This window comes from Myotis daubentonii, chromosome 7 (assembly GCF_963259705.1).
Source record: "Myotis daubentonii chromosome 7, mMyoDau2.1, whole genome shotgun sequence".
Taxonomy (NCBI): Eukaryota; Metazoa; Chordata; class Mammalia; order Chiroptera; family Vespertilionidae; genus Myotis; species Myotis daubentonii.
In genome coordinates, this window is record NC_081846.1 from 72,158,543 (window position 1) to 72,178,459 (window position 19,917).

The window sequence follows — 19,917 nt, forward strand, 5'->3', positions numbered from 1 at the left end:
AGGATTAACAATAACAACAGCAAAAATACATCCCCATAGGAAATAAGATTAGCATGTAGCTTGGCTTAGAGAAGGAATTAAGAAATATTGGAAACATGAAATAGAAGAAGATTCAAAATCTCAGTCATTTCATGTCCCTCCCTCCTAACAAGAATATAAAAACATCCAATATCCATATGAATACCTAATATTGGCACACTAGCCATGTTAGAAGCACCTTCATAGTATTTTTTCATAAAAGCATACACAGATTTATGACTACTTGTACAGAGAACTGACCTCGATACCCATTTTGACCACATTTTATGTGTTTATGAAACAGGATTGGCAGCCAGGGAAAGGTAATCACTTAAAGGAAAAGGGAGGGCTCTGTATGGTCCACGGGTTCTGTTCCTGAGGAAGAAGGTGCCTGCCCACAGTGCACCCAAGTTGAATGACTAGAATAGCATTTTTTATTTTTTAAATATATTTTTATTGATTTCAGAGAGGAAGGGAGAAAGAGAGAGAAAGAGAGAGAGAGAGAGAGAGAGAGAGAGAGAGAGAGAGAGAGAGAGAGAGATCAATGATGAGAGAGAATCATCGATTGGATGCCTCCTGCCCACCCCCTACTGGGGATGAAGCCCACAACCCAGGCATGTGCCCTTGACCAGAATTGAACCTGGGACCCTTCAGTCCACAGGCTGACACTGAGCCAAATCAGCTAGGGCTAGAATAGCATTTTAATTCATATACCAAGCAGACAGAGCCTCTTTTTGCTCAATTCAATTTATTTTGGGATAATATTTAGTGTATCAAAGGATAAAGTGAATATATGTTTCTTGATAAAGATGGCGGCATATGAAAATAAGTGAAATTACATCATCTTATCATTCAGTGAGCATTTTCAAATGTTTTAGTAAAGAAATAGGGGGGAGGAAACTAAATGTTAATTTCCCACATAAAGAAAGATTCCTAAATTTAGGAAAACAGAGTAGTTTCTTTATAATCTTGGCATTTTTTAAACTTTGTTTTTGCCTGCTGTTGTCTGTATTTGTATTAGAAACACTATAACTCTCCTCAGTGAAGGCAATATCACAGCTTCAGGGACAAGATTTGAGTGGAAATAAAAATGTTAGTTTAAAATATTCATAATATACAAGAATAGAAGTCTATAGAAACACTCTATATTTGGAATGTTTTTCATTTTCTGTGATATATTCAAAATTTCTATCATTCTTGGCTCCTTCATATAAGCTAGAATATAACTTAAATGTATTCCTTTGACTATGATTATGTATATAATGTTGATAAGGGAAATATGGTGGATACATGTAACATAACCCTACCATTGTTTTGATACTCTTTGAAGCCAGTATATCTCTTCTGGAATTGCAGGGTCTCCCTAACTGGGACTCATCCCTTTTTCCACAGAGCCGTCAGAATGACCTTTGTAAAATGACAGACAGATGTCTAGCTGTCCCCAGGGGCTTTCCGTTAAACACCACAGATTGATCAAAAGTATTTACCTGTGTTTTTCTTTTTTCTTTTTGAAGTCCACTGTATAAACAGCAACAACATGTTTTTAATTGTATTAAGACCAAAAGAAAGAGAGAAGACAAAAATGGAAGATAATTTTGGACAATAAGGAGTGGATGATTAAATGACAAATGCATTCATTTTAGTACGTTATTTGCTTTCCTGAGTTCAAATGGAGTACTAAGATAAAGAACCCCAGAAAGGCTAAAGAATAGAGACTCTGAACACCTCTGAGGGTGAACATAAAGGATAGGCCAGGAATAAGATTAGCTTAGAACGGCTTTTAGACTATAATAAAAACCATTATAAACTGATGACAAAAATATATACAGAGGCAGTGCAGCATTGAGCAAATTGTCAAATTACAGCAGGAAGGCAGGGGAGGGTTGAGGAAGGGAGGGCTAAGGGATCAACCCAAGGACTTGTATGAATGCATATAAGCATAACCAATGGACACAAGACACTGGGGGGTAGGGGAGGCCAGGGAAGGTCAAGGGGAGGAAAAAAAGGAGACATATGTAATACTCTTTGTAATACTTTAAGCAATAAAACAAAAATTTTTTAAAAAAACCTAAAACTCTATATTGCTGTTAATAGGGAAACAGTTAACTAAATTATGGTATATCCATGTTGTGTGATGGTCTAAACCTCAGAGCTGTAAGTAAGAGTGCTATCTTTATATACTGATTAGAAAAAAAACTCCAAGATATGCCTATTAATAAAAAATAAGATGTAAAAAAAAATAGGCTACTAGATTTCCTACGCTGGTCCCCACAGCCAGGAACAACTTACCCACTACTTTAGGAGAAATGTGATGTTTGATTTTTGAAGCAGTGAAGTAATATGTATCTTGACTGATAATAGGAAGCCCAGAGACCATGGCTATGAGCAAGGCAAGTACAGACTAAAACAAGAGCATGGCAGGAGATAGGAGGAGGTCAAAAGCAAAAAGAAATTAATGTTACTGTTTGTTGTTTCCAATTTAGGGAAGAGTTTTTTTTTTTTGTTTGTTTGTTTGTTTGTTTTAATAGAAGTGGGGAATAATGAATTCTATAACAAAGAGAAAAAAGAAAAAATAAAGAAGTTGTTCAAGTTGGGAAGTAAAATCATAATAAAATACATTCCTCATCTGTGAACAGAAAACTCTATAGATATAATTACATAAACATTGAATGTTAATTTAACTAAGAGTTAAGATTATGGGAGGCAATTAATATCTGTAGAATACCTACTGCATGTCATTGTACTGGATTCATAGTTTTTTTGTCTGATGTAATCCTCTGACCACTTGGTAAAATGAATATGATGTTTGTTATTACATAAAAATGGCTTTTATAGATATTAGTAACTTTCTCAAGAACACACTTTTAAGTGGAAGGTTAGGCCGGACTAAATGATATAGAGCGTGTGCTTTGCTTTGGTGTAATCACACTATAGCTTTGGATCCAGTTTGCCTGCAGACAGGTTTTGTTTGGTACAAAAAAATGCTTTATAATTTAAAAAATAGTTTACCATATTTAAACAACAGAAGACTTCAAATGACATGTAGAAATCCATATTTCTGCGGTCTTTGAAACAAAGAAGCATTTCAATGTCAAAACAATCAGCTGGGTTTGAGCCTGCCTTTTTAGGGACACGGAAGATTCCAGGTCACCATGGTGGTTTGCCACAATCCCTCCACACAAGTATTACCTATTTCCCTTATTTTCTAATCCTTGTCTTCATTTAAATGTGCTACCTCTGGGTGGTTGGAGATCACATAGCAAATAATTGAAGAAGAAATCAAGTACTAAAATTTGTTAATGTGTAATTTTCAGGAGGTTAAAAACATGACATAAAAATAACCAGTGGACATAAGACACTGCGGGGTAGGGGAGGCCAGGGGATTGGCAAGGGCGGGGGGAAAAGGAGACATATGTAATACTCTTTGTAATACTTTAAGCAATAACAAAATTAAGAAATATGTAGTGAAATTGTGTTAACAAGACATTTAGCTCATTAATGAGAGAACCAGCAGGATGGTAAAGTTGGTTCAAAGGAGTACAGAAGAGACTGAAGTATTTACTATCAATGAAAGAAAATTATCCTGATTTAAGATTGTAAAATTAGTAGAAAAGTATTTCATGGAGCACTGAAAAATAAGCTGGGGCTATTTTTACTTCCTGATGGAAATTATTTTTGTCTCTATTGGACAAAAATTATTTGCAATTTATTAGTATACAAATTAATATCTAAATTCATCAGAACTGAGACCTAAGCAATACTAGTAAATTATAAGTTAAACAAAAATATATTCCCCAGAAGAATTAATCCTTGAGGGGCCTGTTAGACAATGTCCTAGTCTGAGATGGAAAGGGCATGGGGCATCCCTTCCTATTTTTCCTTAGTAAGATTTTGACTTTTGTTCTCAATCGTTTATGGCAAGGACCGCTTTATTTATTACTTGAGTAGGTGTATTATTTTTCTATGCCTGTCATAGCAAAATGTCACAGACTGAGTGCTCCACCACGGAAATCCGTTTTCTCACAGTCTGAAGGCTGGAAGCCAAAGGCCAAGGAGCCAGCAGGACTGGGCTTCTCTGGGGTGTCTCTCCCGGGTGTGCAGATGGCCTTGCCTCTGGTCTCTCTCTGTATGTCCTACTCTGTTAATTTTAGAAGGGCACCAGTCCGATTGGATTAGGGCCTACCCTAATGGCCTTGTTTTAAATTAATTATTGCTTCAAAGATTTTATTGTCAAATGCAGCTACATTTTTAGGTACTGGGGATAGGACTTTAACATATAAATTTTGGAGGAAATGAGTCCATAGCACTAAGTATACATATATTTTGGTACATTAAAAAATGTTTAAGTTCTATATTCACCAACTCTGGTAATTAGTTACCTGCTTTATACACACACAAAAATGTCATATAACATGTTATTCAATTAATTCAATTATAGATTACATCAATTACAGATTATCATAAGAATTTGTCTTCTTTTGTTGTTGTTGTGCTTACTTTTCTCATGAATTTTTAAGCTAATTTCCACTGGGTAAAACTTTAAATTTTTAGACCTAAGAAATACTGTTTTAAAAATTGTTAATAGTTACTTATATTTATATAATAACTTTGTCATTTTCAAAATGCTTTCAATATTATTTAAATTTTCACCAATATTTATATTGAAATTATTTTGTAGATATGAGTGGAAAAGTAACCTTTGCTTTTGGCAATTAAGAAATTCTGAGTGACCATAATAAGAGCCATTTCAAGAGAACAGTAAGGATGAAATCTGAGTGACTTTTGGTTGCAGAATGCATAAAAGCTAACTAGAGAACATAATAATGAGAATATATTTAAAGCTATTCTAGTAACAATGAAGTAATAAAGGTCTTACTACAAAAAACTTAGAAATTATTTTTAATATGTCATAAAACAATTATCGCTATTTTCAGCAATTTCTGATGAACTTTGTTATATATCAGAAAATGAAAATGAAATGCTAGATCTGTTTCCTAGAAAAATTCACCTCTCTCCTTAAACGTTCAAATCATTTTAGCCAAATTTATCTATCTATCTATCTATCTATCTATCTATCTATCATCATCTATTTATCAGCTTACTTGAACTCTAATTGCCTTAATTTTCCAATCTTAATAAAAATTTCATTAAGATCAGACAGAAACTTCAAATATAAGAAACTAAACCAATTCCTACAATGACTAAGTGTTTTCTAATTATCAGGCTATTTAGTGAGACCTTGCTCCTACAAGTTTGGATAGTTGTTATGACACTGAGTTGAAAGAAGGTGTAAATGCTGTCAAACAGATCTTTTGTCTGGAATTACAAATGCATACACTAAACCAACTGCATGCCTAGCATGAGGGATAGGTCACTGAACATACTCTCACATTATCTGAATCCAAGATATGTACAATGACATTGGAAACAGTGGGTTCTGTGCTGTAGCTGATATAATAATACAAAAAGATTAACAAACCAAACAAAGCTTATAGTTACAGATTTCTGGAGACAGAGAAATAGTTCATATTTTTAAAAATTCTGGTAGCTTCCCTAGCTGGTTTGGCACAGTGGATAGAGTGCCGGCCTTTGGACAAAGAGTCCTGAATTAGATTCTGGTGAATGGCGCAAACCTGGGTTGCTAGCTCCACCTCAGCCCTGGCTCTGGCCGGAGCCTGTTCAGGAGGAACCAATAAATGTGTTTCTCTCACATGGATGTTTCTCTCTGTCATTCCCACTCTCTCTCTAAAAATCAATGGAAAAATATCCTTGGGTGAGGATGAAAAATAAATAAATAAATAAATAAATAAATAAATAAATAAATAAATAATAGACTTTCTGGTTGCTGAACTGGTTGAGAAAAACGTTTCATGTGGTGAGTGACACATTTAAATGCTTATGCTTCCATAAGGACTGTGTAATTTAGGAATGAAACTATAATCACTTGTTTGAAAATGTGTTTCCAATTAATACAATATCCACTTTCTGTTTGTCCTTGCAAGGCATGGTAAACATTCCCACAAAGTCAATATTCTCTCTGTTTTGCTTTGACAATATACCATTATAAATAATAACTAGAGGCCCGATGCATGAAAATTCATTCACTGGAGGGGCAGATCCCTCTGCCTGGTCTGCCCCCTCTCACAGTCCGGGAGCCCTCAGAGGTGGGAGGTGACCCAGTGATCAGGGGAAGGTGACGCCAATCACACCTCTGCTGCTGTCACTGCCGGCAGCTCAAGCCTCGGCCGGCCCTGGTTACCTGTGCCTTGGGCGGCCCTGGGCGGCTGGGGGCTGAGGGGACTGGGGGACTCCGGAGGCAGGTGCACGCAGAGCAGCCAGGCCGCCTTGGCACGGGCCTGGCCTTCTGTGCACCTGCTGCCCCGGCAGGGCTGAGGGGACTGGGCACTGCCATCTTGTGGCTGTGGGTGCCACCATCTTTGAGGGCAGGGCAGCCAATTAGTGCATTCCCTCCTTATTGGCTGTGGGCACCGCCATCTTTGAGGGCAGGGCAGTCCGTTAGCATATTCCCTCTTTATTAAATAGGGTGATTGCACATGCATCTCCATTAGTCTTTCTGTTGAGAAAATAACAACTGAAGCAGCATATTACTAAGGAATTCTTTTGAAGCATGGAGTTGGAGAAGTGTTTAGGTTCATATTGAAGAAGGAAATACTTCTTAGTCAATGAATCATAGATTCATAGTGAGTTCAAACAAGGTTGCATCAAAGTATATTTTCCACACATAAAAATAAGACTCATAAAATTTAGAAATGAATACAAATCAAAAATGTATTTATTTAAGGCATTATTGAAAAAAACAGCCCAATATTGCTGCTCTAAGAGCATTAGTAGAATAAAGTACTTATAGGTATTTTAAAGGAAAAGAGTCTATATACATAAAAAGCCAGCGACCGGAGCGCTGTAACAACAGTAATGACCATAATGACTGGTTGCTATAATACCCACTGTGACCAGCGAACCAGCCTGGTTGGGGGTGGGGCTAGCCGGCCAACTTCCTGTGGCCCCTTCCCCCAGGTGGCCCTGCCCCCGATGGGTCCCCACCACCCCAATTGGCCCGTAGCCTCTCCCCCAGCCAGTTCCACCCCTTATTGCCCCCCCAGTCTAATCAGGGGCAGGGCTGGCTGGCCAATTGCCTGTGGCCCCTCCCCACAGCTGGCCCCCACTCCCAATCAGCCCCCACCACCCCAATTGGCCCGCAGCTCCTCCCCATAGCCAGCCCAGTCCTGATCGGGCCTGATCAGGGTGGGCTGGTCAGCCAACCTCCCGCCATCTCCTCCTCCCAAAAGGCCTGGCCCCAATCTCCCCAGACTTGGGCCGGGCTGGCTGGACCCCACCTGTGCACAAATTCGTGCACTGGGCCACTAGTTTTTAAATAAGATTTATAGTTTAGATTTAAAAATGGTTAATGGTTTGGGTAACAAAACCATGACCTTTGGGATTATCTTTTTTTTTTTTTTTACCAGAAAAAAATCTAATTAGCATGAAATTTCACAATCTGATCAAACAGAAAATATTCAAATCAAACATGTTTTTTTTTAAGAGATGCACAATCTATAGCAGCCACTAGCAACATACATTTTTTAATATTTAAATTTGAATTAATTAAAATGAAATACAGTAAAGATTAAGTGTCCCAGTTATATTAGACACATTTTAAATGCTCACTAGACACATGTGGCTAGTGGCTCCTTACTGAACAGCACAGCTATAAAGTATTTCGATCATCACAGCAAGTACAACTGAACATCATTCTTCTAGAGAATTAATTAATCTTTGAGCAGGCATGTTTCACAATGCCTACACATGCGTTGAAAGAACATTCCACCCCTCCTTTTTCTTTACTCCCAAGTTTTGGAAACATTTTGTAAACAAAGGATCTTATAGATATCCTCTTCCATCTTCTCCATTCTTCCTTTTTATAACAGAAAAGGATCAGAAAATAAGGATTTACTTTAAGTTCACAAAAAATGTTCCCCCGTCTTACTACTAAAGAATTTAGCTGTGCCATTGAGCCAGTTATGACAATTGTGTTGAATGAACTATTTTGATCAAATGCAAAAACTAGTAAAATTTTATTGTAATATCTATATTTTAGGATTCACAAACTCTTCATCCATTTGGATCTAGGTCAGCGAACCTTTTGATCTTGGCATGTCAGCATTTTGAAAAACCCTAACTTAACTCTGGTGCCGTGTCACATATAGAAATTTTTTGATATTTGCAACCATAGTAAAACAAAGGCTTATATTTTTGATATTTATTTTATATATTGAAATGCCATTCAACAAAGAAAAATCAACCAAAAAAATGAGTTCACGTGTCACCTCTGACACGCGTGTCATAGGTTCGCCATCACTGGTCTAGGTCATCCTCAGTCCTTAGATAGCAAGAAGAATGTTATCAAGAAACTGTTTTTTGTTGTTGTTTGTTTGTTTGTTTTTCTTTTTTAAAGAATACTTAAATCACTTATTTTGTCATAACAAATTTTCTTTGCGTTTTTTTTTATTTTTTTATCATAAAACAATCTATACTCCAAAAATGTCCTCTGTGATGGTTTGGGCAGACCTATGGCTCATGATACTTGATTTGCACCTGTGATTCAATGATTTTGTGTGTGTTTTTCAGATGTGGAGCACGTGGCGATTGACTGGCTCACCAGAAATCTCTACTTTGTGGACCATGTCAGTGACCGGATCTTTGTTTGCAATTACAACGGGTCTGTTTGTGTCACCCTGATTGATCTGGAGCTTCATAATCCGAAGGCAATAGCCGTAGATCCGATAGCAGGGTAAGACATTCTTGTTTTTAGTGTTAGATCTGAAATAATTTCTATTTAAAAAAAATAGATCAGAGTCTGATGACAGTTGTGGAATATAAGACTACACGCTCAATATTTTTTTAAATGTTGATTTTTAACAACTGCGTTAAAGGAAGAAAGAAAAGAGTGTCATTTACCATGCAGATGCTGAGAAACAAACATTTGCACATTTTTATTGACTTTCTAATTTTACAAGCCATTTTCTTGGTTAAAAAGAGATCTTATCTGAGCTCATTTTAGCTAAAGGCTCATTAATCTTTTCTAATAGTTAATAATTTATCAAAATTTGTCATAAATGTTTAAATCCCCATCAACTTTTTATTTGATTAGAAAGTCAATACATGGATTTTACTTAAATTTTACAAATGCTATTATTCCAGGAGGAGGGGCAAAAAAGTAGAGTCATCAACTCAGGTCTGTCATCATCAGTATTAGTCAGGGATACTGTCAAGTTGATGACATAGTGTACAACTTTTCTTGGAGGATCTGTTGTTTTCTCAGATGTAAGTTGTAGCAAAGATGTGAAAACTGAATTTTGTCCTTATTGCTTGAATCATCCCCAGGCAGTTCAGGCTGAAATGTCTGATGGAACATATCCTAGACTGCCATAAGCCTCCGTTCAATAAATGGGAAAATATTTACTGAAGAAACAGCTGTCATCCATATGTGGACTTTTGTCACTCTTTACTTAAAGTCTGATTGACTATTAAGATGCATCATCACAATGGTTCTGATTTTGACAAGAACAGCTTGCACGTAAGAACTTAGCTAGGAAGGCTGTGTAATATAATTCCTGAATGTAGCTCTATTTGTATTTGCAGCAGATGGTTCCTTGACTCAATCTGACTGCAGTGATGCTTCAAGAGGCATTAGTAAAAGAAGTTGTATTTAAACTGATTTGTTTGCGTTGTTGGATAAGTGTAGTAAGAAAAAATTGGAAATTTACAAATGTGCTAGCAACATCCTTTCGGCATTCTGTTTAGAAATACATTTGCTTGCGTGTTTTTTTCCCTGCATGTGCTAACTGAATTTCAAATTAGCCTTTAGACAACCTTGTCTGTCAAAAATGTTAGAAGGTGAAACTATTGTATTTCTCCCCTCATTCTACCTCTCTTAGCCTTCCCATTCTTGTAAGCAAAGATCCAGAGATGCTTTTCAAATAAAATGGCCCATCTAAAATATATATATATGGACACCATTTCCATTTCTATGCAATAAGGTAGTCTGTGTTCTCAAGCTTTCTAATTCCCCCTGTCATTACATGAAAGAACCATATTTTGTCATTTTTGTCAAAGGAATTAGGGATAGAAAACCCCCACATTGTTTGCATTTGTCCTAGGCTGGATTCCTTTGGGCCTAGTCACTGTCTAAATGTAACTTTGTCATGTGTCATTTATCATAATAAGTTCTTTGAAATATTTTGTTTGCATTTGCTCCGTATCTCTAGCGCCATTTTTCAACAATGAGTCGTAGAAATCAGAGCAGGAAAAGCTCCGCTCTTTTATAAATATAAGCCTAGATGTAATAGAACACTTTCAAATATATTCTACTTTTCTTTTAATATCAGATATGTGGCTAGGATTCGTGTGATGCTGTCTAGGGAAGAAGCAGTTGGTGTTTTCCTTTAGCTTTAACTTTGGGGCTTGCTTGAGAGTAATTTGAATAGTTGAGACCAGGACTCCGCTGCCTGGCCCACTAGAGAAGGGATATGCAAGCTATCTTTTCTCCCACCTTTTCCTAATTGTATGGGGTGATATATCTTTGCTTTTTTGGTTATAACTTCAGTTGGGAAACATGAGAATGTATTGTTGGCTGGAGCTCCAGTTGCGCAATCGGTTAGTGCGCGGTACTTATAAATATAACATTGTTTCAATAGTAAACCATACCGTATTTGGGCCTAATGAGAATTATAACTAAGGGCAGGAGTGAGCTAGTTTATAATTTTGTTTCTAAGGCATGGCCCTGAGCTTCCTATTAAATCATCAGACTGCCCAGCTGGCGTGGCTCAGGAGTTGAGCAACTATGAACAAGGAGGTAGCGGTTCGATTCCCGGTCAGGGCACGTGCCCAGTGTTGCGGGCTCAATCACCAGTGTGGGGCATGCAGGAGGCAGCTGATCAATGATTCTCTCTCATAATTGATGTTTCTATCTCTCTCCCTTCCTCTCTGAAATAAATAAAAATATATTTTTAAAAAATAATAAAATAAAAATAAAATAAAATCATCACACTAAATTGGAAACAAGAATTCATTTCACCATGAATGTTAAAATTGTTTCAACAATACTGAAAAAAAGGGGGATCAATTAATTCTAACCATGATAATTATTGGAAAAAATTGTATAAATTTAAAGAGATATTTTAATGATATTACTGAAGTTGGAATTGAAAATTTGGAAAAAATATATTTTGAAGACTTAGGGTAACATGGATAGATCCAAAATCAATAGTCTTAAGATGGCTAAGTTGAGGGAGAGGGAAAATCTCCTATGTTATGTGAAACAGCAGAAATTGAAAAATTTCCAAGTTCAGTGTATAACCTCTTTCTATGGAGAATGGACTTCTGACTTGTAGATAGTGATCTGTGGAATTTATTTGTGAATCCATGACCCCATGTTAGAATTGAGGGGAAAGTATGTTGTTTTTGTTCTCTGCATGAGCAGGCCATCTGCCAGGAGGCAGAGGAGTGAAGCTCAAGTCTCAGAAGTTGAATTCATGTGGAAGTGATTGGCAGTATTTAATAGTTAATACACCCTTTCCCATCATTCCCCTGGATCCTCACTGTTGGTGAAACTAATCATGGCTGAGGAATTAAAGATAGCATCAAAGTTAACAGCCATCAGGGAGCAGGGCTGACTAATGAGATTCTAATCTGAGATGCTGCGTGAATGTAGGAAACTAGAAAATGAAGCAGGTTTGCCAATGTACACAAAAGGAGTTTTATAACAAGGAGACCCTTGGGATAAACATCAGGTTTCTCACTCTGTTAGGGAGCTCCTAGAGCCAGCCCCGGTTCCCAGTTAGAGCCTGCACTCACTATTCACTTGCAATAGGACATATAACTAGGATTGTTACAGTCCATTGACTATTAAACCCCTCGGCTATACTGTGGACAAATTAAAACTACAGATTGCAACCTCCACAATTAACCACTGCCTATTGATTTGAGAACAGATGGCTCTGAAGTCGGTATGGTTTGGGACATGAGTAAGCATGTGAAGAAGTGCCTCTACGTACTCTTTTCCTCCTCATAGAAGTATCAGTCTTGAAAAGTCTCATGTTCATCATGTTCATCTGCAATTTGTGACTGTCCCTAATCTTTTGAAATTCACATTTACATTTTCATAGGTTGCAAATTGTTAGTCCTGACTTTTTAAGGCAGAACTACCCTACACACAGGTACACATTTATATTTCTACTAGAGGCCCTGTGCACAAAATGTGTGCATGGGGGGGGGTCTCCTCAGCCCAGCCTGCACCCTCTCCAAACTGTGATCCCTCGGGAGATTGGGCCTAAACCAGCAGTCGGACATCCCTCTCACAATCCTGGACTGCTGGCTCCTAATCGCTCACCTGCCTGGTCACCCCTAACTGCCCCCACCCTGCCAACCTAATCGCCCCCAACTGCCCCCCCGCCAGCCTGGTCCCCTCCAACTGCCCCCCCGCTGGCCTAGTCACCCCTCCCTGCCCCCCCTGCCAGCCTAATCGCCCCCAAATGCTCCCTGCCAGCCTAGTTGCCCCATGCAGCCTGCTATTCAGTCGTTTGGTCGTCCCTCACTAACCCCTCTGCCAGCCTGGTCATAGGCAGCCATCTTGTGAGGGCGTGAGGGTTAATTTGCATATCACCTCTTCATTATATAGGATAGCTAGCTAGATGATAGACCAGGGGTCCTCAAAATTTTTAAACAGGGGGCCAGTTCACTGTCCCTCAGACTGTTGGAGGGCCAGACTATAGTTTAAAAAAAAAAAAACTATGAACAAATTCCTATGCACACTGCACATATCTTATTTTGAAGTAAAAAAACAAAACGGGAACAAATACAATATTTGTATTTGCATGTGACCCACGGGCTGTAGTTTGAGGACCCCTGTGATAGACAGATGGATAATCTCCCAACCTCCTTCACCACTTCAAGAGAGTCATGTGACAGGCTTCTACAATCAGATATGTCTTCCCAATGTTTAAGGAGACATATTTCTTACAGTTGATGTAAACAAGGTTACCCATAGAATCTTCTTACACATTGCTCTTCATTAGAAGAAAACCAAGAAAAATAGAGACATTCCAATAGCTCCAATGATAATACTACTGAGTTTATGTACTGACCTACTGTGATTTCTCCCTTGGACATCTTGTAGTTAAAGTTTGTTTTTTTTTTTAAAAAAAAGCTGATAAATAAAATGAAATGCTAAAAGTATATTTTGCGTATTAGTGTACATTTTACAGAATCTTGGTCCCACACATAGGAGCAGTACTTAGGTGGGCAGACTTCTGAATTCATCTATATGAAGGAGAGTGCCAAGGGAGTTATTTGCCAAATTCTTCTTACTCAATGGGTGTTTAATGCAGTACAGTGACAACATCCAAAATCTTATAAATTTGTATGAATTACTCAAAAAAATTTTTACAGTGTTTTCTTATCTATAGCAATAAATTCAAGTGGCTATCATTATATAACATTAACTGTATTTCTATGATTTTATCTACCTTTAATATATCTATATTATTCATCTATAAAAAAGCAACAACATTGAAATCTGACCATTATGACATTTTGCTCAGTGACATAAGTTAGAAGAAAAAGACGAATATTGTGTGATCTCAGTTTTCTGTAGACTCTTAAAAGCAAACAAATGAACAAACAACAACAACAAAAAAACAACTCCTAGAAAAAGAGGTCAGACTTGTGATTCCCAGTGGCAGAGGGTGAGAGGAAGGGGAGTTGGAGGAAGATAGTCAAAAGTTATTAACTTCTAATTATAAGTAAAAAAAGTCAAAAGGTACTAACTTCTAAATACTAGGGATGTATTATAAAACATGATGACTATAGCTAACACTTCTGCATGATACCTAGGAAAGTTGTTAAGAGAGCTTTTCCCAAGGGTGCTCATCACAAAGGGATTTTGTTGTTTCTTTTGTATGAGAAGATGGCTGATAGCTAAACCTATTGTGGTAATCATTTCACAATATATCTAAGTTAAATCATCATGTTGTATGCCTTGAACTTATTATACAGGGATGTATGTAAATTATTTCTCAATGAAACTGAAAAAAAATGTGGTATCTAAATATTTATGCTTAACTACAGATGAAATGTGCCTTAATGACACCATAAAATAATGTAATGCTTTTTGGTAAAAACAAAACAAACAATATTTGTTTTTGTTCTTCTTCATAATGATTGGGTATAGTTATGGTAACATCATCAACAACCAAACTATTTAGTAAATCTCTATATTGACTTTTTAAATCTCGTTTCATATGGCATAAAATGCAATTTTAAAATGACATAAAAATATTTCTACTTTCTAGAAGCCTTCAGTCTAGGTCACAGAATGAAATTTAGAATTGAGAAATTAATTAACTTGAAGGTATACCTAATTAATCAATTTATCTCATAAATTCAGTGTGGAACCTATGTAAAGTGTTTGAAACTCTTGCATTTTTAATGACCCAAAAGCCTCCAACTTGATAATATCTTGGATTCATTTTTTTAATGAAACAAAAATATCCTGTTTTTTTATATTATTTGTTGTATTATGAATTTAATTTAATAGTTATTTTGATTGTATACATACAATTTAATTATTTATTAGTGGGAAAAATGAAAAAAAAATAATTACTTATTAGTGAAAATGACTGCATTAGACAAATATAAGTAATTTTCATAGGGTATACACTAAACTTTGTGGTATCAATAAAATGCTCCTTACAACAACTGTACTTATTAGAATAGTGGTAGTTGCTTTTATAAACTCTAAAATTGCAACATAACACAAAAATTGTATTTTATGTACAAGTATGAATACACTGAAGGTATTCATATTTGGTGGACAGTTTCCTCCATGATGGTTCTGGGATGGAGGTTCCTTCCATTTTGTGGCCCTAGAATCTCTTGGGGCCTTGGATATTCTCTTCTCAACTAGCAGAAAGGGTCTCATGTTGAAGATATATAGACACAGTAGCATCTGGTAGGCAGTTGCTGTGCATGACAACACCATACCATGGAAGTGAGAGCATGCATGTTTTCATTTATTTCTTTTGTGCCCTGACCTGTAAATCAGGCCTACAACTTTTTGGTATATGGGAAAATGCTCCAACCCATTGAGCCACACCAGCCAGGGCGAACACTTGCATTATTAATGACTACTTTTCCATTTATGCCACAGTCTTCTCTTCTGGCTAACAAATACTCATATGTACTCTTCTTACTATACATAGAATGCACTACACTTAGGTCAAAGTAAAGGATTTCCTGGAGATGAACAATTATCTCCATCATGTCCTTTTTGGTCTCTTGTTGTACAGCAAACTATGAAGCAAAAGAAAAGATATCTGTACCCACTGTCCCCTTCACACCCTATATACATTCATGGGCCAGAGATTGAATAAAAATTGCCATTTGGAAACAAGAGTGGAGGCATACAGTGATGATGGTGCAGAGCGGTAATGAAATCCTGCCAGACAAATGGAGTGAAGACCTTCTGTCCTGGTGGTTGGGAAGTCACTTGTCTAGACACTTCTTATCTCGGCAGTATTTCTCCTTGCCCATTGTTCTCCTTTACTTACATTTCCTTTGGGAGGTCTTTTCTAGTCTGTTGTACTCAACACTATAGCTGAAGTTAAAAATGGGGAATATCTTCCCCGTGGGGGCTCTCTATATTTCAGACTATTTCTTGTTCCTTTCAAGTTGTTTTAAGGCTTAAAGATAAAAGGGATTTTGTTTTAAGGTTTAAAGAGACAAAGCTCATGGCTTTTGTGTTTATAAATTCCCTTGAAAATTAGTAGAAAATGGATTTCTTTTTATCCCATTCTATGTCACAATAACCACATTCAAAGTTATACTTTAATAATAATTATTAAATCCAATTTATTTCTTTCCACCTCACTCTTTTGGTTTCTTCTTTTGCCCTGTTAGTTTATTTTGAGGTCTGAAAACAATGATTTAGTGGGAAGCAAACACCTTTTGTCAAAAGGCTAAATTCTTCTGTTAAATCAAGAAGTCTTAATTGGCTTTTATTGCTCAAAGCGGTTTTCAGTATTTTTTCTTATTAGTCAAGACCTAGAAGCAATTGGCTTTTCCAAACCTGGGATGCCCAGTCATGGGCTTCTTCTATTCTCTTTCTTTTTTTTTTCTTTTTTCTTTTTTTTGCAATCAATCAGCCAATTCTAACCTACATTATTTTGTTTGGTAACTTTTTGCCAAAGTGAGCACACAGCTTTTAATATTTTTAAATTTATTCCCTTAAATCCAAGGACTCAATAAGTACTTGTTTTTCTTTCAACATATTTTCCAAGATACTGCATATAACTCTTTTAAAAATTGTATTTGTTGATTTTAGAGAAAGAGGAAGAGAGAGAGAGAGAGAGAGAGAGAGAGAGAGAGAGAGAGATCTGTTGTTTCACTTATTTATGCATTTACTGGTTGCTTCTTGTATTTGTTCTGACTGGGTTTCCAACATGCAGCCTTGGTGTAGTGGGACAATGCTCTAACCAACTGAGCTACCTGGCCAGGGCGCAAATGACATTTTTTTATCTAATATTTTTAACCTTGAATATATCTAGTCCTGAACAGTAGCCTGCTGCTGCCACCTTACCATTGAGCCAATAGATTTTAGGTTTTCATGAAGGTAGTTATGCACTTATGCTACCAACTTTTGAATTTGTTATGGTACCACTTGCTGCCAAAAATGTCAGTGGACAGAAAGATAGAAATGTCATTTTATCTGTAATGAGTCATTTTCATTAGGTTCATTTTTTACTTTTGTTTCATATATCCAAATCATCAATTAAAAGTTTGCCTGGAAAATATACAATTAGATAAACAAGTAGATTATACCCTGAGCAGTGATTGAAATGACAGATATCTCCACATTGGGGCAATTTATTTAAATAACTGGTTCCAAATTCCTAAAACTTAAATTCTTTCTTCTCTGAAATGGGGGAAAACACTATGAAAACATTTTATTTTCAACTCTTTAGACATCAGAATGATAATTATTCTATTTGTGCATCTTATGATCTTACTACTACTCACAGAAGGTCATGTTTTCCAGATTGGGAGTCTTGGATTTTATTGGATACTTGCTAGGTTATTATTTATCTTTTTGTTTTGTTTTGATTTGAAGCATACTCTGAATAAATGTAATGTTTGCAAAAATTCTGAGAGTAGAGGACAAAATCAATTATTAGTGAGGATAATAGTAGAGGTAGAAGTAAAAGAGAAGACAGTTGAAATTGTATGATAATAGTATGTTTTAGAATGCTTTTGACATTAACAAAAATCCTAATTCCGGCTGGATTAAATGATAAATTCATTTGTTTTCTCCGTTAAGAGGAAGGCCAGAGAAGAGCCCGCTTGGTTAGGTCCAGGCTTGGCTAAGTTGATGCTGCAATGACATAACTAGAGAGCCATATCCCTTCCATATCTCCACTGTGCCATCTACTGCTACATCCTAATTCCTTTCCCTCCGTGGTCTTAGGGTGCTACAGGGGGAACTGAGGGAAATTGCTTCCTTATTCTCATGCAGCAGGTAAATATAGGCTCTAAACCTGTTACTTCAGCCGGAATGGGCTACATAAGGTTGCTTTCTCAGACCTGGAGCAATGCCAGTCCCTAGGACAGTGATGGCGAACCTGTGACACACGTCAGAGGTGACACTCGAGCTCATTTCTTTGGTTGATTTTTCTTTGTTAAATGGCATTTGAATATATAAAATAAATATCAAAAATATAAATCTTTGTTTTACTATGGTTGCAAAGATCAAAAAATTTCTATATGTGACATGGCACCAGAGTTAAGTTAGGGTTTTTCAAAATGTTGACCCGCCGAGCTCGAAAGGTTCGCCATCACTGCCCTAGGAGGATACCATGTGCTGTTTGCATTTGTATTAATTAGAGTCCGTCTCATGATCTGGATGTGGGTTCAATGTCCCTAAGTCATATGGGCTTTGGTGGTGGTAGGGGTATGGGGCATTATAGCTACCTGAACTTTATCAAATTCCTGTTAAGGAAAAAAAAAAAAAAACCTGGAAAATACAAAACAGATACTTTCAATGCCAATGGAAGAGAGATGTGCTGATTCAATATCATAGAATATTTGCTGTGGAATGCACACTACTTGAGAGCAAAATCGTCTTCTTCCTAATGGGTATTTTGGGGATCTTTACCAAAGCCCTGCGGATACTAGATAAGGACGGTAATGGAGATGGTAATGATAATGTTGGTGACAAACATGACAATGAAAACTGGATCAGTAACACCAGGGAAGGTGACGCTTGCCTCAACAAGGCAATTATTGGAACTGTATGGCTATCAGTCATGTTTTTTTTTTTTTAATTTTATTTGAAGCATGCTAAATTTAAAGAGCAATTCCTAATTATTCCACAGATAAAGATATTTAGTGACTTCCCAATTAATAAGACAGGTATAGGTTTAGATGATTGAAGATAAGGACATTTCTAATTAAAAAGTAGGACTAGCTGCTGGACACTCTACCTTCTTTAGATCCTCTTACTCTTTGGATCTGTATATGTTTCTATTATTCGAAGACAAGTATCCAAATAGGATAAGCAGACTGTTAATTTATAAGTTTGAGGTTGCTTAGTAAAGAAAATATTTTTTAAGGTAGGCCTGTTTCATTTTTTTAAAAAAATTTCATAGTTCTTTTATATATCCGATTACATTTATCAGATAATTTATTATTACATAATTTTAAATATGTGCCGTAACCGGTTTGGCTCAGTAAATAGTGCGTTGGCCTGTGGACTGAAAGGTCCCAGGTTTGATTCCGGTCAAGGGCATGTACCTTGGTTGCAGGCACATTCCCCAGTAGGAGGTGTGCAGGAGGCAGCTGATCGATGTTTCTGCCTCATCAATGTTTCTAACTCTCTATCTCTCTCCCTTCCTGTCTGTAAAAAATCAATAAAATATATTTAAAAAAAAATTTTTAAATGTTAACTATATTCTATTAAAATTAATTACATTAAGATGAATAAGAGTGACTATCAATAACTCATAGGTCTTCTTTTTTTTTTGTTTGTTTGTTTGTTTGTTTGTTTGTTTGTTTTAATATATTTAATTGATTTTTTACAGAGAGGAAGGGAGAGAGATAGAGAGTCAGAAACATCGATGAGAGAGAAACATCGATCAGCTGCCTCCTGCACATCTCCCACTGGGGATGTGCCCGCAACCCAGGTACATACCCTTGACCGGAATCGAACCTGGGACCCCCCAGTCCGCAGGCCGACGCTCTATCCACTGAGCCAAACCGGTTTTGGCGAGCACTTCTTTGTTTTGTAATGATTAAAACCCAAATCCAATGTTTTCAAATAAATTGAGAATATTTATTTTAGCCAGTTATATTATAAATACATTTAAAGGATTGGTGTCCCTGCCTTAAACATCTTTAATTAATAGTATTTTTAAAAAGTTATATCTAAGCTATGGCATTTTCTGGGAGTAGTCTTACTGAACGTTTGAATTAGAACGGACATTACTTTATATATTTGTCATAATAATCTTCTTAGGGTTCAGATTGTAGAAGCATATGTAAGGCAGCTGAGACCAATTATACATAATACTTTATGGAGCATTCTGCTCTGCCTCTTTGTCCTGCTGGAATTGATGGTCATTATGTCACACGGAGTTCATAGTGAGCTCATCTGTGCTCTGTGAACTTCACTACGGTGGAGGTGATTTTATTGAACATGTTCTCATATATGATCTCAAGTACCCCAGAATCTCATCAGTCACCTAAAGGCTAAACTATGTTCCTCTTGCATATGGAGAAGTGAATCAATTAACTAGTTCTGCTGTATCTATCTTGTTTCTCTTGTGCTTT

The 19,917-nt window shown here is 36.7% G+C and overlaps 1 protein-coding gene across 1 annotated transcript in view; it reads left to right on the plus strand.

The window, feature by feature from the left end:
* Nucleotides 1-19,917, plus strand: part of LRP1B (LDL receptor related protein 1B) — a 924,684-nt gene that overhangs the window by 25,626 nt on the left and 879,141 nt on the right. The window contains exon 3 of the mRNA XM_059704885.1: nt 8,665-8,827. Within this exon, the coding sequence (XP_059560868.1) occupies nt 8,665-8,827 (163 nt within the window). The remainder of the gene's footprint in view (nt 1-8,664; nt 8,828-19,917) is intronic.